Below are 26,369 nucleotides of genomic sequence, written 5' to 3'. Positions count from 1 at the left end.
GTACTTACTCTTGTTTCTTCCAGGGACTTGAACGGCACTATCTACATGCTGCATCCTGTGCTCGCAATAATCACCCTCAATCACTGACTTCTTGTGTGCTTTTAGGCATACGTCGTCCAAACGTCGTCGGGCGCATTCTCTGCAGATAGAGTGGGGGATCCGATGTTTGTATGCCCCTCTTTCACCGCACGACTTTGCCACGACAAAAACTCTTGACAGCTCATATCAGAGGAAATAGAAAATATGCAGAGCTTCTGGATAAAGAAGAGCTAGTACCCATACATACAAGTACAGAGGTGATGGTTCTACAGGACTTGTTGGTAGGGAGCTCATGTAAGTATATCAATCCGGAAAAGCGTTGTATAAATCTGGCAGGGACAGTGGTGAGAAATATTCATATGTATATAGTGCCCATGCACGGCGTTCAAATACGTACAGCCGGACTGTCCTCGATCTTATGCCACAGGGATGATATTCTACGTACTCTCCGAGGCACCAGTCTCCCGACGCAGCTGTCTCTGAGCTGTTACCCAATCGTCTTCTGGTATCCCAGTCCACTGAAAGCTCCATTTCTCAAGAATTACTTTTCTCCATCGCTCCAGCGCTTCTTCATTGTCACGATCTAAACCATCGCATTCCGCTCCATTGAATTCGTACATCAGACCGACATCGCGGGAGATAGAGACTACCTCGTTTGCGGCGGGTAGTCGAATGTCTTCATAGATCTTCATTGCCTCGGGAACGCGTTCTTTTGTGGTGGTAGGGTCTGCTAGGAGGCGACCAAGTAAATAGGCGTCCTGAAATCAACATATTCCGTATGAGTGCCATCCTCGTTGATGAGTTTCTGCGACTCACCTCCATCGCTTGGCCAGCACCTCCAGATACATGCGTGGTCATAGCATGTACCTGTAATCTTCTCAGCGACAGGACCCATATCATGTAACTGATTACTCACTGCATCTCCTATGAGTGCGACGTTACCCGAAGTGGATATTGGAAGGGAACTGCACACATGAATAGCCCATCGTGAAGTCGATTCATCCAAAGACTACAAAGATTTGATGTCTGATCATCAGCCCGAGTGGAAAAAGGAAGACAGTTTCTTGTACCTCAATCATCGCTTTGACTTGTGGCTCCCATGCCTTGTATAATTCAGCAACTTCTTCCTTTGGAGCATCACTGACCCATTTTCCACTGAAGGGCTTCCCCTCATTGTCGAGATTCGTGTCAAATGCGAGGAAATTGATTAATTTGCCGTTTGCAATCGGGTACGCGATAATATGCTTCCAAAAAAAATCGTAAATATATGGACTTGGAGGTATCTTGATTGATCTTACCTTTCCTTTGCCACTGTACTGAACAACATGGAGTTAGGATAAACGGTATGGTTCAGCAAGGTACGAGAGTTAACAGACATACACTGAATCCGACAGTGGCTTCTAGTACAGGATGGTCGGGACTAATCGCCCGAAGCTTGTGCGCTTGGATGAGGCTTCTGTAGACCATGGTACCGGACCACTGAGGCTCGATGACTTTTGTAAGGTCATCCGGGGAGGACAATGCGGAAGGAAGGTTTCCTTTACGGGCAAGGTCCTCGAATAGAAGTCGTCTGACGACGGAACGAACGCCATCAGCACCAACGAGGACGTCGGTCTCGTCCGTGGTACCGTCGGCGAACTGCAAGACATATCCTCCCTCGTCTCTGATGGCATACGACGTTAAGGCTTTGCCGGTATGAACCTTGCAGCGTGGTGGAATACGACTTTTCAACATGTCGACGAGTGTGCCACGGTGGAGAGGTATGGGAGAATCTGGTGACAAGAGCTCGAACTATGAGAAGACCTTCGTTGAGCGATCACAGAAATAGAGACGCACACGACGATATCAGTCGATTGATTTCGATACCCTTTTCCGGCTGGTCGCTTCTTCGAAAGATCATTGCCAGGTCTGAGGGAAATCAACGGTCAAGGTGAGCCATTAAAAATAGCATGACACGTACTTTCGCCCTCCGAAGGCCTAGCGATAGATCGCTTGTCCATTTCGTCGTCGAGATCAAGACGGCACATAACATCCCATGTGCGTTTCCAAACAGCCAGTCCAGCTCCGACGGTGCCGATCTCGGAGGAAGACTCATAGATATCAATAGGTATGTTGGAATATTTCCCCAATGTCACCGCGAGAGTGAGCCCGCTGATTCCCCCGCCACTGCAATGCACGTTGGAATGTAAACAGACGCGTACAGACAACAAGATGGGAAACACATACCAGATCGCTACTCTGAAGGTTTCAGACATAATTGCGGAGGACACCCACAGGACAGAACAAAGAGAGAAGCAAGCAGTGGGGATGGGGAAACCGCCCCATGCGCCGAAAGGCTTTGTAGCTTACGTTTGGCGCTAATTGGATATAATCAGAGATGTATTCATAGACGCTTAGCTTCTCGGGTTCAGCTGTATCCAAACGAGGAAGAGCATGAGATGGCAATCTTCCTTCTTACATATAACAGCAATATATTATCTACTTGTTCTGGATACTACAGGTATGTAGCTTCTCAACTGGGAATGGCATCGCATCTCGTTACTATATATGTCCTTGTGAGCACCGAAATTAGAGGAGCACAGTCCCTGCAGGACGCATACGAATGATAGATCACGAACATCGGACCATAAATAGGTCAAACTAGAGAATGAACGACCCATGAAACCTAACCGAACCAGCCAATTGTATCATGCTCTTATTCATTTGCGATCTTCTGTGTCGAAATCTCCCAATTCGAGGTTTTGATCCTTGGCGGTGATAAATATGAGTAAGCGCATTTGCAGCACTACCGACGAGGGAGGACTCACGGATCTCGAAGGCGCATCGCCAATCTGATCGATACCTACATGTATCTCCACCGTTCGAACCTTGTTATGAACAGGTTTAGTACGACGAAACGATCCAACAAGATGAGGAAGAGCATGAGTATCAAATGACTGACTTCGTTCGTCCCGTCCCTGTTATTTTGAAAAGCGCCGGTGGTGATTTGCCCCGTCGTAATTACGTCGGAAGAGAAAAGGCTTGCACGACCGTTCAGACTACACAAAGTAATCAACGCGGCTATCCACAACAGCTCGAGAGTAAATTAACGTACGAAGCCAGTAAAGAGTTGGAGTACACTTCAAGCATGATGGGTCAGATACCATGGACAGGAACGTTTTGTAGAAAGCTCACATCGCGCGCTATTGACGACGAAGAAGATGAATATAGCTAATAGAGGTACGATTAGACCTACTGCTGTCGAAGATTGGAAGCCAAAAAGGCTCACTGTTGCCGGACATCGCCGTGAGCTGTAATGTGAATGAATCACTATAATTTTAATATCATGGGTGTTTCTCACCAATATGACCATGAGGATCGCAGAAATACTGTGTTACGTCGAAGTCAGCCATATGGAGTGGACATCTGATGAAATCCCACGTACCTGGTGAGGAGTCCGGTTTCTTCGTACACGAATGCGTATCAGTGAGATTGGAAAAAAAAACAGAACAGTATCTTAAGAACCTAGCGTCCAGATGGTCAATTTATCCACCATCCTCTGAGTTCTAGGAGCCTTAGATCAGAGTCAGTCAACGATTGCTATATAAGTGGACTCACTGTCGAAACCTTGCCTTCTGCTTCGATAAATAAAAGCACAGACACACTGTGTTGAATGTGTCTATAGCTGCTCCGAGGGAGAAGTTGAACACGATGAGCCATTCATACTTCTTGATGAACAGCTGCAAATCCTCCAGCTTGTAGAGAATAACGCTCAGGGCTACTCCTGACGCTATGCGGCCCAGTATACCTATCCAGGCGAGAAGTGGTAACCAGATGCTGTGTGTCAAGCCGCGCAACCTCTTCGTGAAGAACAACTGTAAACGACGGTGAGATCAGTTTCGTCCCTTAGGTACAAGATCTTGATATAACTTACTTGAACGGCGGACGTGACAACCATAGCGATCGTCACGGAAAAGCTGATGGACCACAAGTCGTGAAGAGCTCCGAGGAAGTCTCCAAAGTGGATGATAGTAGCTCTGTAGATGAATGTGTAGATGAAGGTGATATGTGCAGTCTCCATAATCCTATGGCATCAGACGAGGATTAGGAATCAGACAGAAAACAAATGCAGTGGATACCTACAACACACAGTAGAGCTGTATGATGGATAGGTAATCAGCCATGACATGATATGGAGGACATGAAAATTCAACGTACGATAAGCTTTATGAACAAACTGTCCTTGAATCTCAGCTGGTAGTAATTATACACCTGCACGAGCATAGCACCGTAGAGTATTGAAGAGCAGAGAATTCCGAGCTCGATAGCACCCAGACTTTGTCCCAGTAACGAGTTCAAGGAAGACATGATAGAGTAGAGAGATCAAAAGGACACGAGTGCAGAGATCGTGAGGGTGGTGTCCACGACAATAGGTTTCCTTTATGTCGTCTATTTTCGACAATCAGTCCTAGCATTGTGATGGGAATGAATCGATGACTAATGGCAGTACCAGACGTCGTTAGAACGCATGATAATTTCCAACCCGCCCCAGTTCGAGAAAAGCCTTGTCATACTGGGACCAGGATTCGCCGACTGCTATGATGAAGAGAAATTTCTCCACATTGCGGAAATTGTATCTCTGGTTGAGGAGATTTGCGGATACGACTGATGGGAGGACTTGCCAGACTACTACACTTGGCTCAAAAATTGCACCGCGGGAAACGCCCAACGATCACAATAGGGGCCTCTAAGATCCGTTGATACTCCACTACTTAGTAATGGACTGAAGCTAAATCGAGGGCCTATCAGCTATCGCTCTCCGTAGACTTACAAAGAACGTATCAGGTAGAAAGATGCGAGGCTGATAGATGAGACTAAATGAAGCCCAGCGCATGATGGAACAAGTCAAAGGAGAAATTCACCATACTCTTATGTATATATGTGGGGAGAAAGACACCTAGATGGCATGCGACAGATGGAACAAATCACAATCATCCGCTGTGTATCTGTGGCCACCCGTATCATTTTCGGGGACGAGTGTGTGATGACTGCAGTCATAGATGCCACAAAGCTCTATTGATGAAAGATCTGGCTTTGAATCAGTCTCGGGAGGGTGATGATGAGAATAAGGCCTTTTTATAGCCACGCAGACATTTCCTCCCAAACCTCGCTCTCATGATTGTCCGAAATGGCTGTAATAGCCGGTGTGGAAAGAAGGGAATTTTGGATGCAGCCACAAAGTACACGAAATCCTCCTTCCGCAAGCAATTCGACAGATCTGTGGACGTCTGTGCATTTTAGGCGGATCAAAAGCATATATGACCGACGATAACGTCGCACAATGGCTCCATTGGTTTGATCATCGGAATGCTATGATCAATCACCAAGACCCTCCGCGGACTTGAGGCCAGACCCAAGGTAGAGGCATCCGTCTGGTTGCCCCCCGGTCGCTTTTTTCGCTGTGCCACTGGGCATGCATCGTCACCGTGGTATTCTGAATCAGCCTGTTGTCAGTTATGAGTAATCGAATATACGACCTTAAATTATATGAGGCACTAGCTTCTAAGTCTGTTGTGCTCAAGTGAACTCGTTCTAGCTGGACCGTCGACAGCAGAAGGAAACGGAAAGCGCAAGGATCAGTGGTCCTCCCGAACTCAATAATGCACAGCGTCCTTCCTCATCACAGCGGGCCGCGGTCGGAGCCTCCAACTGTGCTTCCATTCTGACTTTCATTGCACAAGCAATTGAGCACAGAACGCCAGCATAGGGTAGAGTGTTCCGTGTACTTGTTCCGTAAAGGGAGCGGTGATGACCGCGAGCAAGAGATCATCTCCACCACCCGCAATCGACACGCGCACTCTAAGCCCACGAAACAAAGCCAGAAGCGAAGACATGGGCGATGGGACTTCCCAGTAGACGACATCATGTCATATCTCAATAGAGATCAAGTCGGTGTTCTGTTGGATGCCAGAAGGCTTATGGCAGAAGGCGGGTTCCGTCTGCGGCTCGCTGCAGCCTACCGAAGACTACTGCGTGTCTCGGCTCCTTTTTCACACCTGAAGCGTATACAACGACCAAGGAAAGATGAACGGCGTGAACAGCAGGACCGTCCAATAGACGGTATGATATCGTGTCTCAATAGTTGACAGCGAGTCGGTAGTTCTCCGGGTGTGAGCAAATTTGTAGCAGAGCCCCACCTTCCAATTAGCGTCATGTTCACGGAAAATCTTCGCATCCATCGCGCATGAAGTGCGCATAGACAAGATGGTGTGACGGACAAAATGGGGCGTATTACCCAAAATCGCGATGAATTTGACGAACGGATAGGGTAACAATGTTGCTCAGAAGACGCAGCAGACATCGTTAGAGGAGCAGAGAGGCATTGTGTTTGGACTGAGGGATGGTCAGGAACAGGCTGGAGGCAGAGATCATGAAGATGAGAGACGGTAAGGCCGGTGCTGCTGACCCGAACGGACGCTGACGGCCCTTTGGAATCAGACCATCGTATGTCGCCACCGATTCCGCTGGAGAGAAGCGCATCCGAGTATCAACCAGTATTCGAGGAGATCAGACAAAGCACCGAGTACTGTGTTTTGCCAGAGGATGGCCAGAGTAGGACATCGACGAAAAAGGTTGGTTGGCGAGAACACAAAGAGGTCACAATGCATGTTCCTCCTTTCTGCCCTCGCAAAAACAAATCTTGGTTGTACTCTGTCGGAGAAGAATGCACCCACGAATTCTGAGCATAAAGGATGAAAAGAGCCATACTTGGATCCGTTTCTGCCTGTGCAGAAAAAAGGAACCGGCGTTGTGTCTGGGCCACAACGGCTGTGGCTATGCTACGCTTCTGAACAATGTGACTGAATTTGCCACTGCAATCAAGGTTTCCACCACCAACGTCTCTTGAGGCCTGAGGTTTGTTCCTCACCCCAATGCGGAATGACACCCGTGCGGATGTCTAAGCCCACGAAAAGTAATTCGAGCAGCAGGACCCCCCAGTAGACAGGATTATTGTATCATGCATTGATAGCTGACAGCAGGTCGGTGGTTCTGTTAGTGTCAGCGGACTTGTACCAGAACCGCACGTTCGAGTTTATAGTGATGTTCACGGAAAAGTTTAGTCGCAATCGCGTGCTTCAAGTGTGCATAGACAACACGATAGGATGAGCAAAACGGAACGTACCTGGACCGGACATCGCGATGAATTTGACGAAGGGGTAGAGTAGCGATGTTGTCGAGAAGATACTACAGATTTCAAAGTCCTAGGAGCCTACAAGCATCATGTTTAGACTGGAGCATAGTCGGGAACAAGGGTGGAGGCAGAGATCTTGAAGATGAGAAGGTAGCGCTGACGAGACCTCCCCATCAGATATCGCCACCGGTTCCGCTGAGGGCCAAAAAAGTGAGGCATATCCGTGTAGCGGTAAGAGCTTCAATAGGATGTCTGAGACGAGTAGTGAGTCAGGGCAGCCCAAGATTCGAGAAAGCTGCGGAGGACGATATCGACGAAAATGATGGTGGGTGGCGAGAAGAAAGAGAGGTGGGCCACAACGGCTGCGGCTGTGCTGCGGTTTGGAACAACGAATTTGCCATTCCTGGCAACCAAGCTTTCCACCACCAACCTCTCCTCGTCCTCATCTCTGCTCTCACTCTCATCGCTCGGCGCAGAAACTCGTTCTTTTAGATACCCACTCTCTTCAATCCGACAAGGAAACAACTCGACTTCGAACAAAATGAAGTCCCTCACGCTCGTTTTCACCCTCGCCGCCGTCGCGCTCTCCGCCTCCGCCTCCCTCTCCGACCTCTCCAGCTCAAACACCCATCGCGCCCTCCACAACCGTCTCTCCAACATCAAACCCGCCTCCAACCTCGAAGCAAATGCATCCGTCGCCAAGCCCCGTCGCCGCAAGCGCTCGCTCTGCGCCGCGATGAGCAGTAGCAGCGCCGCCGCGGCGGCTTCTACCTCTGCGAGCTCTTCGAGTGTGTGGACAAGCTCGAGCTCGAGCGTGTGGGTTGCGCCGACGACGACGAGTAGCTCGGATACGTGGACTAGTACGAGTAGTAGTGTGGCGGCGGCGAGTAGCAGTGCGAGTGCGAGCACGGATGCGGGTGGGAATACGTATACTGGCGATGGACATACCGTGCGTTATTCTCTTTTATATCAGCGGAGACTTCATGCTAATAGCTTGTATGTGTGCGTTGTGGACAGTTCTCGTTCTCTAACCAGTGCTCGTACGCTGTCGTCCCCGTCCTCGTCGACGTTAGCGGAACTTACGATAGCGGTGAGTAGTGCCCGTGTTTGACTACTCCCAATCCTCGCTCAACGCACCTTCTACGTGTAGCTTCTGGAACTACGCAGTGGAGCAGCACCTTGAACTCGCTGGCTGCTGGTGGTTCGTACAGCGCGACCGTTCCATCCACCGTACGTCTCGCTCCATTCTCATCTCGGTGCCACTGTGGCACCATCCCACTCAATCACCACCGTCCCCTTCTCCCCTCCCCTTCGGCACCTCTCCCATGAACCTCTCTACTCTTCCGTCCATCCCTCCCACCTTCAATCTCAATCTCACTCACATCCATCCTGTAGTGGAACGGCCGTCTCTTCGCGCAAGACTCCGCCTGCGGCTCCCTCGGCGAAGACTGCACGATGGGCGAATTCAACCTCGGCGCGGACAGCATCTACACGCCCAACTCGTGGGATGTGAGTATCATCCAGGGGTTCACGCAGAGTATGAGTATTGCGAGTGGGGGGAATACGGCGATTTGTACTAGTGCGAGCTGCACGGTGCGTTATTCTCCTTCATTCGTTGCTAGGTTGGAGTGGAGAGATGGGGTGGAGAGAGTTGTGTACTGATGGATCTTGGATTGGATGTGTGTAGTGCCCCGACGCGTACCCTGTTGGCGATATGACGGGTTGTGGAGACGATGCGCCCGTGAAGGCGACTAGCTCGGGTGATAAGACTTTCGATAGTACGTCCGTTTTCCTCTTATTCTCCTCCTTCCTCTCTCTCTTTCAACTTCCAGCAGTTCTTGTTCTTGTTGCTTTCGCGCTATCCCACTCAGTATCTTTCCAATGTGCTGCGCACAGCGTTATCACAAGTGTACTAACGCATACATCGTTCTAGTCGTCTTCTGCCCCTAAACGCCCCTATCCACGATCGACACTCACCACTCAAGCCCAAAATACTCCGTCTACCCCTCGAAGGGTAGTTCTCTTAAATCTCCATCCCCACCGCGGACTATGATCATACATCCTATAGACTGTTGTTTCGCTCCTACCGCCGCTGCTGTTGTTTTGCTCCCTGGTCGTTGGTATTTGTTGTCTGTCTGTCCGTCTCCCTAACTTGCCCTCCTCCCCGCTTTATAGTTGGCGTGTGCGTTTGTCTTCTTCTCCCTCTTTATACCTTCCATTATTCCTTGTTTGACTGGGTCGACTTCGTACGGACGATATATGTGTTTGCTTTTGTGTCGTGGTACCCCTTGCTGGTGCTGCGCTCCCCTGTCCTCCTTCCAGGCTACACTCTTTCGTGCACGACTTTCCCCGTGTTTCGTCCTTCTAGCTTACATCCCTCACCCCCTTTGATGGTGAAATATGTTCTGGTCTTCGTCTTCGCCCTACGCTGTTGCATTGTTCCACTATTACTTGGTGTTACTTGGTGATGCATACTTAAACATACGGCGCGTATATACCCTTGGTTTCCCATGTTGATGCTCGACGTTTCATCCTTGTTTGATTGGTTGGTTGGTTGGTCGCTTGGGTGATTGCATGCGCTTCTTCACGCTCGTTGGGCTGGAGAGAGCGATTGTGTGCGAAGCTCCGTCACCTGACCCTTGACTCTGGCTCTGGATTTGAATGAGTATGTCTCCATGTGAGGAAGATATTTGGATTAGGTCGGCACACAGCCGGTGGGTCTGCTGTCGTAACTTTTGGATGAGAGGCAAGTATGTACATTGGACTTCGGAACGGGGTGAATAGATGTGGCGTGTGGCGTATGGCGCGTGTCGTGAGCTTGTGATTGGCTGGGCTGGAGCTTCTGATCCTAACAAGGACAAACAAACGTCCCCCCGCTGCTATGACACGTCACGAATGTCTTTCTCCCTTGCGCAGTGCCTATCATCATCTCGAGCCCAACTGCCTTGGTTTGCGAACTTCCTCTTGTTGGTTGAATATCGGCTCTCGGCTCTCGATGGCGTTCGATGATGCCTCTCGTTGGCTCTTGTTGTATGCATACATCGACTCTTAGTGGCTCCCCTCTTGCTGTCAGTCCTCCCTTCGATGTTTCACAGGCCTACGAGTTTCTCCGTTTCTAGCGCGAGGTCAAAGTGTCCACCTGGCTGGTAGCGGGTTCCGTTCCTCGCCTTTCCTGGGCACTTGCGTGGGCGATCCCCGAGATGTACAAGTTGCGCTAGCTTGGTCCGCATCTGGTCCGAGTCGCACATCCTTGTTTGGTTTACTCATGCGTCATACATAGTGTTTATCTTGCTGTGTAGTAAAACTTGGCTTGAATTTTCTTTGATAGAACAGGTCTTTGATGTCAGGAAGGCCGAGGGCTTAGCCTTCGTCCCCTTTCCCGGGCTCTATAAACACCGGTCGTCGTGGCGGAGCATGGACGCCACTCTATGTAGAGCTGCCCCGGTTGGCAGCATGCCTGTCCCAGTGGTCATTCGAAATCGTAGCTGGACCCCTATTCATAATAATAGACCAGTATGTTCGAGCTCTGTCGAATGTGCTTCTTCTTTCGTGTCCGTCCTACACCCCTCCTCCATCGATGCCTCATCGGATGGTTGTGTCATTCAGTGTATAGTATGCTCTGTGTAGCGATACTGTGGTGGACTCTCTGGTGTAGCCGTTCCTGCCAAGAAAAACAAAGACGATCAATGACAGTGCCGGAATCGCAGGCTATGTAGGTTCATTCTACATCGTCAACTTGTTCTTTGTCTGGAAGTGACCGTGCCTACTGCATCTCCAAGTTTCAGAATCAGCCTTTGCCTGCTACTACGAAATATTTCGCTTCCGAAGGTTATCTCGTCACTTGTGTTGAGTCGTGATCTTGGGCGATAAGGACAAGCCTCTCGGTCGCCGTAGCACTTCGCTACCGTTTACCGACCCCTCTCGAGATAGACTCCTGGCCCTCGAAGCTTACTACCGGGGACATTCGGGAACATACACTTTTCTTTGCACCAATGGATCTGAATGGAAGCATCATCAGATATATACCTTCGGGACTCGCACCATAGAATATTTTTCATCGTCCGTTCTTCTCTGTTGTTCGTCATCGCAGACGTCCCGGTTTATGTCATCGATACCACTGGGTAGCTTTCAGCCCGAACTGGTCGAAGCCTAAGCATGGAACACTAATAAAAAGGCGGTCCACGACGGAGGATGCCTTCCCCTCTCTCTCTGGCCTGCAAACGGGACAGATATACTGTTTACACGCTTCATTTGGCCTTTACGATGATAGACGCGGCGTGGAGCCTCTACATGAATCGTTTCTTGTGCTCTGACCGTACTGGCGGTCTTTTTTTGTCGTACCTGTTGTTTATTTTACATGAGCATGCTTTTGAGGTGCCGCCGAAGGTATTGAACTCGCTGTTTCGCAGAGTCTTCTCCCCGGTGAAGTGTTCATCTTCCGTGTATTCACACATTTGAATTCCCCGTTTTAGTTCTCTTGCATACCGCTAGTCAAAGCGTATATCGACTCCGTCGTTCCCATGAGATTCTGCGAGGTGCTTCCCTCGCTATACTTTCTCTCTGTCGCCCACAGCGGTCGCTCTATTGGCATCTTTGCCAAAGCGACTCATTTGGGGCTATCTCACCAGGGTAAGAGCGCTCTACGCTGGTCGACATCAAGGGTCCATAATGATGTACGGCCCCTGCTCTGACATATCAGAACGGGACGCCCTCTGAGCCTGAGACGTCCCCCAAAATACCATCATTCCATTGACAGATCCAAGCAGGTTCCACTCGTCTTAGGACTTTCACCAGATGTTCTCGATCCATGTAACGAACCACCAGGAGATACATATCGTCACCGTGATACGAGCTTGTGTATGTGTATTCGAACACTCTCTTCATCGTCAGTATGCCACTGGTCTGATGCGCCGGCCAGTGTCAAGGATACGGTCATCATTTGACGTGCGGCTGTGCGCAATTGTTCGTGTCGTACTTTTAAACCTCCCATGCGAGGCTGGTTATGTGATTACTCGTAGTGGGACTGCTTCATGGTCGTGCGTTGCGAGAAATATGTGGCCCATGCAGACTCGAAAAATCCCAGTAGAAACATAATATTTAATCCGAGATCTGATACAAGTGGACACAATGAATACATAATGGGGAATATAGATACATTCAACCTCTTTGCGAATCAGGAAGCGAGTTCTGGCAGGGCCCCAACATTCCACCGCTACATATATGCTCCAGACTACATGTCGCACACTACGGTACCCCTCATGCCTTTTTATTCGTATTCTGCGAGCTGTCGGCTTGCTTACATCTCCACTTGTTCTACCTGCTGTTCAATCACTATCATCCGGTGTACCTCTTCATTGTGTCCATGAAGCAAGACAGCACTTCGACAGCGAGCCAACGCCGCGTCAGGTTCCCGCGGTAAGGTCATGAACTCGAGTCTCAGAAGTAGACGAGAGACCGTTACAATGACCATAGCCCAAACGACACTTTATTGTGTTACGTAGTTAGTGTTTGCAATAAATGTTTCTCGAACCATGAAGTAAGGCTTGAGCACTCACAAGAATCCAAGGGTCATATAAGCGGGCTAAAAGGCGCGGTCAGTGGTAGTGCTCGACGAGAGCTGTAGCACTCACATTTTGGAATGCGGACAGGACTAGGTTTATTAGTCGCAAAACTACGATAGTATACACCGTATGGGAGTACTCTGATTAGCGTGTAGCCGAATGAACCCCTACGAACCACGACGTACAGAAAAGGCCCTAGTGGTGACATGGACGAAATATTTCATCAGTGCATTCGATTGAGAAAACATAGCAGGCAAATGCTGACAAGGAAAAAGATACCGCCATCGCGTTGAACATCAGTAATGAGTTTGACCCCCCGGGACCGTGGCCTATCAGCGGCATTGAAGATGGTGAGGACGATGACCCAAATATCGAATGCGGTCTTTGAGTAGTCGTTAGCTGATCATAGAAAAACCATCTATCATAGATTCGGACACTCGCCTGTGAGACCCAAACACCGATCCATGTGGGAGGTTGACTTCCAATTATGCACATATGGAAGAAGGTAGCGTCATATGTGACACTATCTGGATAGTGACATCGGTCACCGTTGTTTGAATACAAGGCGGACATGAGTCTATGCACCTTTCATGACTACTAGGCTCTTGATACCTGAGGAGATTGTCCCTACAAAGGCAATAAAGAAGCCTCCGAGGAGAGCGTACAAGATCTTTCGGCGGTGATCCCATAGCGCATACACTCTAAGGATTAGAAGCACTTGAGTCATGATGTTAATAATATTTGATAAAAGTCCATTTGAAAACGAGTTACGGCTGGGGGACTACTGACCATTGGCTCCTGCAAGTGTCAGAATACAGGACACCGCAGTGTAGATGATCCATCCTTGGCAGCTGTTCAAAGTCACGATACAATGTTCTCAATCAGTAAATTAGCAGAATCATATATGAATTCACAAACAACTAAAACATAGTGGGTGAGCTTCATAAGACTTGATATGTCGTAGTAGATATAAGCATACATATTCGTTTCCTTTAGAGAGGCCACTCAAGGCTAATAAAAAGTAGATATGGTAGTGGAACATCGTCAAGAATAGCTCGCGCTCTAATGTCGATTTACTCACCGAATGCCGCAAAAATCTGCGAGCCAGCTACTATGTAGCGCGATAATAAAAACATTATCCTGGCATAGGTCCACGGTCGTCTGGACCAGATTAAATCGACCTCTTCTCCGAATGTGATGACATGATCGTAAAGCAAGATAACCAATGCAGTGGCTACCCAACATGCTTGTCAATACGGTCGGATTCCCAAGGAAAAATCCCAGAACAAAAGACGTACCAGCTAGATATCGTTCCGCCAAAACTGGGTGAATTTCTGCCAGGACCTCACCAATGATCTGAGCTTCAGTAATGTTCGAACTCATTCTGTAGACGCCGAGGGGCCTTCAAATCCTGTCAAGTGCGATATCGCAGGTTATGTAGCATAGCGATGTCTCGGACTGCCTTTATTCCCAGATAGTTGCGGTTCCTGAGTAGCTAGTTCAGCGCTCAATGGCGCACAGTTTTGAAACTCGAAATCGTAAAGAGATGGGATCATCTAACGACGTATCAAAAGGCTGTGCATGTCCTCCGCATGTACCTCTTGTACAATCAGCCAGTGCCAAAAAAATGCACTAGACGTCTACAAACAAAAAAAGAACCATCAGGGTCGTATCCGGGTCTGTATGCTTGGCACTGTTCTCCATCGTAGGGAATACTTGCAGCAAGGATGCCAAATATAGGTAGGCAATGCAAACGATAGTACCATAAACACTTTTCCGCGAAACATATGTCACTAAAACCATCATATAAGACAGGCATTGGGAAGTCTCGCAATAAAAGACAGTCTTCTCATTTATATACAAAAATATTGTTGACCATTTGCGTATATATATTATCCAGCATATGAACGAGATAGCGAAAAATCTGACTTCACCATCACAGCAAAGTGACTAAACAGCTGCGCAAGCATTCGTACAATCTGTTGAGATGAAGTGCTAGACGCTCCCCGAAAACCTTTTCCGTCCTCAGTAAGCGGTAGTCCGCGTTCGGCACTAGAAGAATGTAGTTCTCACCCATTGAGGCGAGAAGTCTTCTTTTCTATTTTCTGCATGTGCGGTGCTGATATGAGCCCGCAAGTACACACACCAAGGCTAAGGCTTTGCGCTCGCGCGCTGTGACGCCCCACAATTGATCCGAATGCCCCTTTCTGACAGCTCATACACTCTTGCACAATCTTGAGAACTTCAAAAATCACAGCCAAACCGAGTGGTCGAGTCAAGGTCGACTGATGTTCCAAAAAAGAAATAGAACTTGTTCTCCATTGCACGGATTTAGAGCACCGTGCGGCGCAACGATGGTGTGAGCGTCAATCGAATGCGACACAACGGCCACTCATATGCAACCGCTCGTTCTGCATTCCTGGGAGCATGTACTTCGGTGTTGAGCCCTCGACGATATTTCAGTAACTTAGCCGATCAAGCTCCTCCCGCAAACCGAGCTCGTCTTCAGTAGAGATCTTACGTTCCCAGGGATAGATTGCTAACTATGGCCTTCTCCTTCTTTGTCTATTCTTGAGAGTCTCGTATTAGCGCTATGGGCTAGCAATGGACTAATCAAACTGGAGGCAAGGTGATGGCCTTCAATGCGCTCTCCCACCCGCCATGGTCTCGACCAATTCTGATACCCCATTCGTCTAATCATTGTCACTGTAGTGCGTGACTGGCGCACCAAGGTTTCCATGCTTTAAACATGGAGAAATACCGGAGATGTTGCTGCAGTGTTAAATCCATTTTGGGCGCACTCGAGGAAGATGCATGTTCTCCGGAAAGCTGCGCACACACTACTAATGGGCCGCACTGACATCGTTTGACGCTTGCATGCAACCCTATTTTGATGATATATTCCGACGCCTCAGATAATTCATGCATCATTTATCAGAACATGGGTGGAGATATGATCCATATGTATTCAGGTAGAGTGTTCAACAAGAGCCCCGTTTCATTGCTCAGGGTGTTCATCAACAATACAATCGCCAAAGCTGTTTCGGTTAGCACGGGATCAGTCCACAACCGTCTCGAAGGGAAGCACGGGATGATCTTTGTCTTGGAATCCAAGCTATGTTTAGTGAACTTTCCCGCCCTCTCGACCATGCCACCTCACCTGGTCGTCCTTCTCCCGCATCTCACGCCTGTACTACCCACCCCCACTACCATTGCTTCTCTCCACCCCACTCGTAACTTCGTCGCTCTGTGCGTGCCATGCACACCATGGATTCCCCTCAGGCTGCGACCGAAGAAACACCAAAGAGAGACTGGCGTTTTTGGATGGTTTTTGTCTGCATTACCATCTCTATATTTCTGACTGCTCTCGAATTGGTGTGTTCTCCGCCTACTGATCCAAAACAGAAGTAATAGCACTGATATAATATGCATTGATAGTCGTCTGTCACGACTGCCCTTCCGGTCATTATCAACGAGCTACATGGCTCCGAATTCCTGTGGATCGGCTCAGCGTACACCTTGTGTTCTACTGCATTTATACCACTGAGCGGAGGGCTTGCACAAGTACGCCGCAACCCTATGTACTGACACACTCTATATTAATACTTACAAATAGGCATTTGGTCGCCGAGTCGTCATGCTCGGTTCCATTCTCTTTTTTGCCATTGGAAGCGCACTTTGCGGGGCATCTAGTAGTTTGAATTTTCTGATAGCAGCGAGAGGTAAGTGTCATGGTTTTTTTGTCTTGTTCTTCTGTATCTCATTGCACTTTTCGAATTGTAGCCGTTCAAGGTCTTGGCTCAGGTGGAATAGCTACCATGACCTACACGATTCTAGCAGACCTTGTTCCGCTGAAGGAGAGGGGCATGTTCAATGGTCTTATTGCTGTGTAAGTAGCGACGTCCATGATAATTCTAGTCTTGTTGTAGCTTGTTTCTACCACCCGTTTCTGGCAATTTACATTGTGCATTCTTTCTTAGTACATGGACCATTGCTGGAGGCATCGGTCCAGTCGTTGGTGGCACATTGGCGGAACGTGGGAAGTGGAGGTGGCTCTTTTGTACGTCACACTCTGTCGTGATCATCCTTCAATTATATAACACAGCACGCAGACCTTAATATTCCTATCTGTGGACTTGCGGGAGCAGTGTGTGCCTTGTTTCTCAATTTGCGAACACCAGAGGGAAACACTATTGATAAAATCAAACGGATGGACTGGACGTACGTTTTTCAACGACAATTTCATACACCATTTGTCCCCTCACCATCATGTCCTCTTATAGTGGAAATATTCTAGTTGTCGCTGCCACCACATCGACTGTTATTGCACTAACATGGGGCGGAATACAGTTTGAGTGGACGTCTGCTCACATCATCATCCCGCTGGTCCTCGGTCTTGTTGGACTAGCTTGTTTCTTTACTTTTGAGGCTATTGTGCCGAAGTCGCCAATCGTCCGTTAATCTTATTCGTATCCTGCGCAAATACATGCATTCTCATCACATCTCCCATCTAGGTTCCATTTCACCTGATGGCCACCAGAACCGGATTGAGCGGTTACTTGCAAACCTTTATTCAACCCGTCACCCTCCTTGGTGTCCTCTGTATGTCCGCTTCTTATCGCTGTGAAATACTAATATCTGATTATGATGTACATTTGTTTGCCTTCACTGTAATGAACATCAACATAGACTATCTTCCGGTGTACTATCAAGCCTGCAAGGATGCCTCGCCCATTGCCTCCGGGGTTGATGTCTTTGGCATCCCTTTCGTCACTGCTCCTTTTGCTGTCATTGTCGGTATCTCCATCACAAAATCATCCCGCTACCGCCCTCAGACATGGGTTTCTTGGTCACTTGCTATCATCGGCTTTGGCTTATTCAGCACCCTGAATGCTGAGACTTCACGTGGAAGGTCGATCGGGTTCCAGGTTGTGCTTGCCATGGGTCTCGGAATGTTAAATGCTACTACTTTCTTTCCGGTATTGGCGCCACTCCCTCCATCCTCAAATGGCCATGCACTAGCATTATTCACATTTCTGCGAAATTTCGCTCAGGTATGTGTTGCCAGTATGTGGCCTTCCTGCCTATTTTCTTCTAGTTCTTTGGTTGGTCTCTACTAAAATACATAAATATGTAGATCTGGGGTATCACTATTGGTGGCACAGTCCTTCAAAATGGACTCAAGTCCCGCCTTCCACCTGAGTTCATTGCTCAATTTCCCGAAGGCACCGCCGTTGCCTACTCTATCATACCGCTCATCCCATCATTGGAAGAGCCTCTTCGCACTGAAGTGCGCAATGCATTTGCTGGAAGCTTACAAACATTATGGCGAGTATCCATTGGTCTCTCCGGCCTTGGACTTCTTGTCAGCCTGGGTATGAAGGGCCTGCCCTTGCATACTGCTGTGGATATGAACTGGGGATTGAAGGAAGGAGAGGGTGCTGGTGTAGGGAGTGTTGAAGCTCTCAGAGTCAACGATGTTGCAATGAAAAATTTGGGAAGTAGTGTGGGTGAGGTGGTAGATGAATGATATGGAGGTTGATGCCTGTAGGCATTGGGTTTGAACATGGACTTCATATATTTTGCTCCTATTCTGACAGTTTCATGGTTGTCCACTGATTGCATCTCCAATATATATGTATGGTGTTTGAAAGCCTCAAAATCGTACAGAGCTCAACACTGACCGGTATCAGCAGATACTGTTGCATATGAACAGCCGGTCTTTCTATAATACGGTCATCTCCAACTTTCCGCTGTGTAATTATGACAAGACTCAAGTCTGTATTTTATTCCCTGTCCGAGAGAACCTGCATGGTCCACAGCTCTACAATGTGTGCATAAACATGTTCTACGTGAATTTCTGGATTTGAAGGTCTTTCTCTTTACAGAGAGGGTGACTAAACTAGGAGCAGAGACTCTGAACAGCATAATCATTCTCTCAGAATGCTGTGTGTACATGCGCTGATGATACATATGTTACAGGCTTTGATATCTTGGAGATGAAGTACGTGCCGCGAAAACTGATCTAATCTTTTCCGAATGTTGATATATAGCTCCTTGATCCTGATTCACCTCTCCATATCCATTTTTCGGATTCTATATATACATGAAGACACTGAAACATATTACACTCATCAAACTGACCGGCCACACATCGCCGCCTTTCTGTTCGAACATGTTTCGGCCGCATTGATTTGCCACATTCCTAGGTTAGCGCTCTTCTACTTTTGCTCTCGGTGGTCTCTACTTTGCTAGTATGGTTTGAATCGGTCTCGTTGTTCCCTTATATTAACCATCATTCTTTCAAAACCACACATGTTTATCCAAATGATTTATGCTCTAATCTCCCACTTCATCCTCCAGAATTTTGTATTCTTTGCAAGCCAAGTTCGCCGGCGTGGCATTTTAGGGAGCGCGCGCCACTCGGCACTGCCCGGAAGGAAAGGAAGATGTGGCGACGTTGTCTGCCCTTTTCCGATGCTGTCATGTTCGAACTCCTCCACCACAATCCCAGCATGACTCGACGACAGATATCCAATCCTTGGCTACTTTCTGATTCATCCTATTTAGAAGCCTCGAGTTGTGTAGAGTACAGTATATGAGTATCGACGGGAATACTCCCACGCGACCGTCCGTGCGGACTATTATGCGTGAATGCAGAGTTCTCGATGTGCGTTTCTCTTGCTTGTATGCAGCCTGCTGCAAGAGCTAATGAGTAGCGCGCAGTTTACGGGTATTGTTGCATTGGACATGAATGCGGTACCCGTTCCTGGTCCTTCGCGACTACTAGTTATGGTCCACGCATTCCTCTCTAATTGCGTCTTTTCCCTATCGCCACTGTCATTGGTTGCTTAATAATGTGTGCTGCTCGACGCGTAGCACCTAGACCTGATCGTAGCTCAACGGGATATCATGTCTCGCGAGTCGGCTGTCTATATCCGCCTTACCTTGACGCTGTTCGCACCCTGACACCCATTGCCTTTAAATTTCCCTCAGTCATGCTAGTCTCTCCCACCACACGACCCCTTGCTCCGAAATATCCGGCCATCCCGTAACCCTCCTCACTTCCACAGAATCTCCCTCTCCCTCATTCAACCTCCGTGTATGTCATCGGGTCTGTGCAACCTTCTTTATGCTGGGATTCGTGTTCGGAGATCTTGAGACGCATGTGGATGGTGTGTTGACCGAATACATTGTTAATTGAAGCTGGCGTGAGTTGTTCTTCCTCGAGAATGAGGGATTGATGCTAGGATACTGATGACTGACATTGTGCTTGTTTGATAGTCGGTAGCCTGATCGCTTCATTGGGTTCCGAAATGGAGCAGTATCAAGAGGCTTACTTACACACTGCCGTACGTTCCTCATTATGTCTCGTTAAGTATACTCCCGTTAGCGTCCGCCGACTAGGGTAAGGCACCTATGTCTGACCCACGGTGAATATATTCTCTACCTATAAATACAGTATGCTCGTCTGTGAGCCATGTTATACTTGCCACATGTGAGAGGACCCACCGGAAATGTCCTAATGAGAGGTCAGCTGTGATCAAATGCAGGCTTCGAGTCGGAAAGGTACCTACACTGGTACATCGTTCAATGTCGATACATCTCACCAATTCCTCACCAGGATTATGTACGTTGCATGACAGATAAGTATTGTGCATACAGTATCAAGCAGTCTGCATTCTAGTCCCGTCAAAAGCTATAATCCGTGTGCGGTGAAAATATTCCTAGTTTAACGAACCATACGAGGACGCACCTTGATCTGAAGCATCCAGAAGTCCGTTTTATGATACCTTGTATAGTAGATATAGCCTTGAATGATTGTAACTCCGTATATCCTACAAAACTAAGGGATGCAACTTCTTGCCTATGAAGTGGTGCTACCTACATAGTGCCAAGTAGGGTGCGGATCAGTTGGTATCCATAACTCCCCTCGATATCAATATGAGATAGTGGATGAGAGGACATGTGTAACGTTCGCGCAGAAGTGGACGTTGTGTGTCAAGAAGAGAACGCGGATGCAACTATAAGAGGGCGATCGTCGTGCTCCAGGAGTAGACAACCATGAACACTTGTACATTGACAAGTGAGACACTTGCTGACAAGAGGCAATACATGACGCCCGCTATAGGTTGTCTCCACCTCGGCCTCATACTGAATATGTGGCGTCGGTATGGTTCAGCAATCCAAGAACCCTGAGGAATAGTCTCCTTCCGTATACACCGTGCATGTCTCACATAATCGGAGTGACGATGGAACTGGGCCGATGCATGAGAGAATCGGGGTCGTGAAACACTCAGATGCGGTCAAAGTCTACGTTGCATCAGCGTGTTCAATTCAAAACCTTCGATGCATAATAAAAGCCGAAGGTCGTTATCCGCCACAGGGTAATTTGCCAGGAAACACGTCAATGCATGGGAAACTTGCCTGGAGGGAGACGAGAGACAAGAAGAGAGCTGAGAGCTGAGAGAGATAGATGCGGAAGGATGACATCCCTTTCCGATGCGCGCAAAGCAGAACTCGGAAGTGAACATGCGATACGAAACAACAGGAGCGGCACCAAGGATTGACCAAGAACATGGAAGCTTCAGAAATGACATGAATGGAATCCCTACCCTCAAGCTCGATACTCTCTTACTCCAGTAGTGTTAGTCTCTGAAGCAGATCTCATACTGATCCCTGTGCGAGTGGGTATGAATAGAGAACTCGAATCCAATGCCCCGAAGCCGAACGGCACCTCGGCACCTTCCGTTATCGGCAGGAATCGGCCAGCGTGGGCGGCTAATAGTCGTTCTTCTGCAACGCGGCGTTCGACCTCCCTGTACGATCCAACATGTCTCGCCGCATATTTTTCCCATATCTTTCGGGCACATATACACGGAACACGACTATGAATGTGTACAAGTAAGCAGATAAGTCTCAGCCGAACTCCTGCATCTGAATGCCTTCAGCAACACGGAGACGCCGCCGGTCACGGTGCAGGATGAATGCAGACCGTCGGCAGTGGGTTTTTTCTCTTGTACATTGTGTATGCATGAGCTGATATATAGTGCTGTATAAGTCGCAGGCCATGACTTGTTAGAACATTTCAGTCATTCGAAACCGCTGGCCCAAGTCTATGCGTCTTCCCAGCTGCGTTCACGCCTCAACCATGGTAGTAACGCATCTCTCCTGCGTTTCTGGACTCCACGTCTTCCTGAAACAAGACATAGTGTTTGCTCAGGGACAGTATCCTGGTCGCAAAGTCAGTCTTACCCTTCCCCATCAATTTCCCGGATTGTTTGGGTCCAGACCCTCGAATATATCACACTGATCTCAATGACGCGACAGTCTCCCCTCTGAACGCCTACCACCGGGTTTTCACTTGACCAACCACATCGCAGCCCGGATTCAGTCTCCTTTCCAGGTACGTCTTCCTTCACTTGTTCTTTTGGTGACATATATTTTGCTACGTCTTGAATCGGTGGCATTATTCCCTTCGGTCGACTATCATCTTCTCTTAAACCTTCACTCGTTTCTCCCACCTTCATGCCCCTGGTTTCCGCGTCATCTCTGAGTATCCTGAATTCTGATGGTTTCTTTCCCCCATAGGCTTCCCGCGCTCTCCGGTCACCATTGAAGACTTCTCCCAACCCCCAGTTCATCCAGTACTCCAGGCTCAATGTGCTATCGAGTCGCACTGCCGCTGTCCAGCCATCGACACTCCCGCTCAAGATCCCTTCAACGACACATTCCTCGTAGCCCCGGCTCCGCCATCTAGTCCCAACATGATCAATGCCATCTCCGTCATATTTGAAGAATGGTCCACTCCTTCACTTACCGTCGAGAGGGCGACGAAGCCGCTCCGCAAGACTCGATATACTTATTTGCAGAAGACGACATCGGAGCGACGGGAATTGGGCGAAGGATGAGCGCTTAGTGTGGCGCAAGCGCGCGCAGTGCTGAGGACTTCAGGACCGGGGCCACGTCGGTTCGTAGGAACGACTCTGATGGAAACTTGTTGTGGAGGTGAATATTGTCATGCGTGTTCTTTTTGTCCAGGCGAAATGTTGCTCACGGGAAGTAATGACGAGGAATATCAGGGAATATCAGGAGACTGAGGAAGTACACGTCGATCCCCCTCTCAAGGAGAAGTACACCTTGGGAGTTTTTCTAGGTACGGAACGGTTTGAAATTGTTGATGGGCAAAGCCTGACGAATTCCTTCCGTGACGTGAAAAGGCGATACAAAATTATCCGCTGATGCTCGAGGTATGCCACCGTTTCGCTCCTCACATTTATCTCTCCAATTCTCACCGGCCTCGAGTCGGTCCTCCATCTAACTATCCCTTGTTTCTCAGATGCTAGATGTGCGATGACACAAGTACTAGTGTGATACCGCCTAGACGGCATTGTATTTCATCGTTCTGTTCGAAAAAGGCCAGAACGCGATGCTCGCAGATGCTCGCGCTTCGCGCAACGAAAGAAAGCGGTTTTCACAGAGTCTTCCTTGTTTCACGTACGTATCGGGAGCACCGTTGATGATTGCGCCTGTGCACTCTTTGGTCTCCCAAATTCGGTTGAGAGATTTGTTCCAATTAGAGTCTATCGGGCCCGGAAGTTTCGATGGATTCGACTGCGCCTGCCAAACGTTCATCTCCGAACGTGGCAATCCTCGTGGCGCAATGAGCTTCATATTTCTTCTTCTCTCCATAGCATTCCTTTACCAAACAGAGGCTGGGACGTGCATTGCAATCATGGTGAAGCTAGAGCTTGCTAAAATTGATCCCAAGAAAAGTGTCTGTACATGGAAGGCCTGATGCAGCATCTCCATTTCCCCGCGTGGGACAGGCATGGCTCTGCTGATAGGCTTGTCAAATCGAATTTTCCGAGGTAAATCTATATCCGGGCGAAAGAGAACACTATTTCATCCATGTTTTGGCAATAGGTGGAGGATCGATCGCCAAGCCTCATATCTTCGCAGATACGCCGACCTAACTTAATCTCACTTGTTCTGAGCTTCTGTTGTAATCGACCTCCTCACCCTGGTGTGAGTTGTGCTGTTCTCCCTTTCGCTTTGTACTCCACCAGTTTTTCCAGTCTTATCACTCCAACAGCCATGACACGTCCTACTCTAATAAAGGCCCCTCTTCCGCTTGATTTCATCATTGTGGGTGGTGGTGAGTTCCGTTTATCTGCTACAGAAATCGTCGGTCCTGACCGCAAAATGTCACTACAGGCCTTGCTGGACTCGCCACCGCTCATGCGCTCTCCTCTTCTGGTCATCGTGTACGCGTCTTTGACAAGTCTCAGGGTACTCGAAAATGGGCGGCTGGGATCCGGCTTCCACCAAACGGAATGTTGGTGCTACTGAGATGGGGTGTAGCGGAGAAAGTGGTCGCGAAAAGTGTGAAGTGCATGATAACGGATTTCGTGGATAGTGAGTCTTTTTCAGCCCCTTGGGTCGCTCCCATACTCCTCCATCAGAGGGGTTCTCGACTTCCGCTGCACTTGCTCACGGAAGCTCTACGACGTGCGTAGTGGAGAGTGGAGAGTGTCTTGGGACTTTAGGGTGGCGAGAGGAGGTTATGAAAGAGCTTGGAGCACAGTTTTACATGATCTCGGTGCGTTTCGTCCATGTTGAATCTCACTTGAACTTCGTTGAAGCGTTTGAGCTCGGTCTTTCCTTTCAGCATTCCGACATACACGATATTCTCCGCGAACTCGCACTTTCCTCCGGTGCTGAGCTGCACTTCGACACCCCCGTCTCCCTCGTCAGCCCCGGGCCCAGCTCGTCTCAGGGAAAACCATACATTACGCTCAGCGATGGCCAGGTCATTCACGCAGACATCATCATAGGTGCAGACGGCGCCGACAGCATCGTTAGACCTATCGTCGACCCGATCTCCGACTCCGAAGTACGATCCCCCATGACGGTTTACGACGGATCAGTACTCGTCACGACGATGAAGGCAGATCATGACCTAAACTCGATTATTCAAGACCTCAAGATGCCGCACTGGTTGGGAACAGATTCTTGTGTTCTAAGTACGTATCTACCTTCTGACTCTGCCTCTCGTGAAGTATTGCGACGTTGACGAAAACTTATCTTGATCGCGCAGCATATCCGGTGGTAAGTTCACGCTTTCCATAACATTCTCCTGCCCCACTTTGAACATCCCTTCGGTATCTAGCGATCTGGTGAAGAATATAACGCCACTTTCTGGATTTCAGAGCCCATACCGGAAGGCGCCCCACAAGGTTGGGATACGCGTGTATCATCTCAAGAAGTCAAATACCCGACCGTCGAACCTCGGTAAGTACAATGTCTTGCGGTCGGAATTCCGAGCGCTCATCCGTCGACGACTCTCCTCGCTGCTTTATAGAATCGCGGCTCTTCTCGCCCATATACCAACTCTCACTCGGGTCCCTCGTTTCCGAAAGGAGCAGGCGTCGTCTTTTCTAGATGAGTCGAAGCGGATTGTATTGGTCGGCGAGGCAGCTCATCCTTTGCAGGTGCGTACACAACTTCACCAAACGCCCTCATAATTCGAAACTCATAATCTCCCTATCGTCCAACAGCCCTGCGGTATGCCAGTCCTAAGCGCCGTCCTCGAAGACGCCGCCGTCCTAGGCGTTCTCTTCTCCCGCCTTCGGAGCGACGACCAGATCACGCCACTTCTATACGGCTATGAAGACCTCCGCAAACCGCGGCGAAATACCCTGGTCGAAGTTGAAGACGCGAACCACCATATCATTATGATGCCGCCTGGGCCAGAGCGCGAGGTGCGGAACGCCGAGTGGAGGAGATGGAGGGAGGCGGAGGAGGCTAGGGGCGACGCGGAGGTCGAAGAGGGAGAGCTGAAGAGACAGTTTGATGAGATTTGTGTGATCTGGGGATACGATGCGATTGATGCGGCGGAGGATTGGTGGGTGAAGTGGGGGATGTTGAGGGAAAGCGCCCTGGGACTAGGTGGCGGAGTCTTGGATGGAACGGTGCGGATGGAGGTCGTAGGCGTTGTATAAGTGCTATGATTGACGAATGACAAATATGGTCGCAGTAGATAATCACTATACCCTGAACTTTAACGACAACCTTTTTGCAGGCGAACTGACTCCATCCTTGTGGCGCAGAAGGGAATATACGACTTTGCTTGTCACGTTTACCCAGCTCCCGCAACGAGATCGTATACCATATCATGATGATTTTGAATAGCCTGTATACACCGTCTGTTGGACAATCGTCTGTCCAAGAGTCCGCATTTGTAATAATCATAGCATGGAGCATCCAGAATATTTCGTAAGGACTCCAGATATGCGGCGAAGTACTACTCCCGTCAGGCTACCGCCACCCAACAGTATGTTCGGATGTCGATGGGCCCCACTGAACATGCGAGCGGCACGCCGTAATATCCACGCCTGAAGCAATATCGCATGGAATTCAGCGACCATGGACGGGTGAAGCCATATAGGCGGCATTGGATAGAGAAGCGACTCGGAGGGCATATGTACGCCAAAAAAGAGCACGCACGCCTGACCACATTCGCACGACCAATTTGGACCGAGCTACTTCATGTCGACCTGTCACCGATTCCCTTCGCTCCTCACATGGCCAACTGA

At 48.9% G+C, this 26,369-nt stretch overlaps 6 protein-coding genes across 6 annotated transcripts; 3 read left to right on the top strand and 3 right to left on the bottom strand.

Annotated features, from left to right (window-relative positions):
• Window positions 1–476: 476 nt before the first annotated feature.
• On the bottom strand, window positions 477–2,294 carry STEHIDRAFT_59457 (FAD/NAD-P-binding domain-containing protein; the record flags this gene model as incomplete). The annotated part of the gene is made up of 7 exons (XM_007305147.1): window positions 477–797; window positions 856–906; window positions 956–1,048; window positions 1,110–1,322; window positions 1,447–1,811; window positions 1,876–1,947; window positions 2,000–2,294. 7 exons carry the CDS (start codon window positions 2,292–2,294, stop codon window positions 477–479), a joined length of 1,410 nt encoding a protein of 469 aa, XP_007305209.1.
• A 1,241-nt stretch (window positions 2,295–3,535) lies between these two features.
• Window positions 3,536–4,386, bottom strand: STEHIDRAFT_59312 (uncharacterized protein; the record flags this gene model as incomplete). The annotated part of the gene is made up of 5 exons (XM_007305140.1): window positions 3,536–3,584; window positions 3,637–3,893; window positions 3,953–4,103; window positions 4,162–4,175; window positions 4,237–4,386. 5 exons carry the CDS (start codon window positions 4,384–4,386, stop codon window positions 3,536–3,538), a joined length of 621 nt encoding a protein of 206 aa, XP_007305202.1.
• A 3,269-nt stretch (window positions 4,387–7,655) lies between these two features.
• Window positions 7,656–9,716, top strand: STEHIDRAFT_122255 (uncharacterized protein). Its single transcript, XM_007305290.1, has 6 exons — window positions 7,656–8,159; window positions 8,228–8,300; window positions 8,361–8,440; window positions 8,606–8,803; window positions 8,898–8,988; window positions 9,144–9,716. Exons 1-6 carry the CDS (start codon window positions 7,752–7,754, stop codon window positions 9,158–9,160), a joined length of 867 nt encoding a protein of 288 aa, XP_007305352.1. The 5' UTR covers window positions 7,656–7,751; the 3' UTR covers window positions 9,161–9,716.
• Window positions 9,717–16,038: 6,322 nt separating this feature from the next.
• Window positions 16,039–18,301, top strand: STEHIDRAFT_59812 (iron permease; the record flags this gene model as incomplete). Its single annotated transcript, XM_007305171.1, has 10 exons — window positions 16,039–16,146; window positions 16,210–16,335; window positions 16,388–16,493; window positions 16,555–16,660; window positions 16,752–16,831; window positions 16,884–16,992; window positions 17,055–17,223; window positions 17,286–17,373; window positions 17,461–17,825; window positions 17,909–18,301. 10 exons carry the CDS (start codon window positions 16,039–16,041, stop codon window positions 18,299–18,301), a joined length of 1,650 nt encoding a protein of 549 aa, XP_007305233.1.
• Window positions 18,302–22,562: 4,261 nt separating this feature from the next.
• Window positions 22,563–23,426, bottom strand: STEHIDRAFT_122254 (uncharacterized protein). Its single transcript, XM_007305289.1, has 4 exons — window positions 23,111–23,426; window positions 22,992–23,021; window positions 22,854–22,927; window positions 22,563–22,779 (listed from the first exon to the last, which is right to left on the bottom strand). Exon 1 carries the CDS (start codon window positions 23,404–23,406, stop codon window positions 23,152–23,154), a length of 255 nt encoding a protein of 84 aa, XP_007305351.1. The 5' UTR covers window positions 23,407–23,426; the 3' UTR covers window positions 22,563–22,779; window positions 22,854–22,927; window positions 22,992–23,021; window positions 23,111–23,151.
• Window positions 23,427–23,868: 442 nt separating this feature from the next.
• On the top strand, window positions 23,869–25,839 carry STEHIDRAFT_169251 (FAD/NAD-P-binding domain-containing protein; the record flags this gene model as incomplete). The annotated part of the gene is made up of 8 exons (XM_007305288.1): window positions 23,869–23,929; window positions 23,989–24,189; window positions 24,291–24,373; window positions 24,443–24,797; window positions 24,872–24,882; window positions 24,944–25,065; window positions 25,136–25,265; window positions 25,332–25,839. 8 exons carry the CDS (start codon window positions 23,869–23,871, stop codon window positions 25,773–25,775), a joined length of 1,407 nt encoding a protein of 468 aa, XP_007305350.1. The 3' UTR covers window positions 25,776–25,839.
• Between the last annotated feature and the right edge of the window lie 530 nt (window positions 25,840–26,369).

Source organism: Stereum hirsutum, assembly GCF_000264905.1.
Source record: "Stereum hirsutum FP-91666 SS1 unplaced genomic scaffold STEHIscaffold_9, whole genome shotgun sequence".
NCBI lineage: Eukaryota > Fungi > Basidiomycota > Agaricomycetes > Russulales > Stereaceae > Stereum > Stereum hirsutum.
Note: the sequence above shows the minus strand (reverse complement) of the source record. Positions and strands in the feature narration are given on the sequence as shown.

Excerpts from the sequence above, each read along its gene's own strand:
- STEHIDRAFT_122255 (XM_007305290.1), top strand. The coding sequence starts at position 7,752 with ATGAAGTCCCTCACGCTCGTTTTCACCCTCGCCGCCGTCGCGCTCTCC. Across the intron at positions 8,301-8,360 it reads TAGCGGAACTTACGATAGCG|CTTCTGGAACTACGCAGTGG; the intron begins GTGAGTAGTGCC and ends TTCTACGTGTAG. Across the intron at positions 8,804-8,897 it reads GTACTAGTGCGAGCTGCACG|TGCCCCGACGCGTACCCTGT; the intron begins GTGCGTTATTCT and ends GGATGTGTGTAG.
- STEHIDRAFT_122254 (XM_007305289.1), bottom strand. The coding sequence starts at position 23,406 with ATGAACGTTTGGCAGGCGCAGTCGAATCCATCGAAACTTCCGGGCCCG.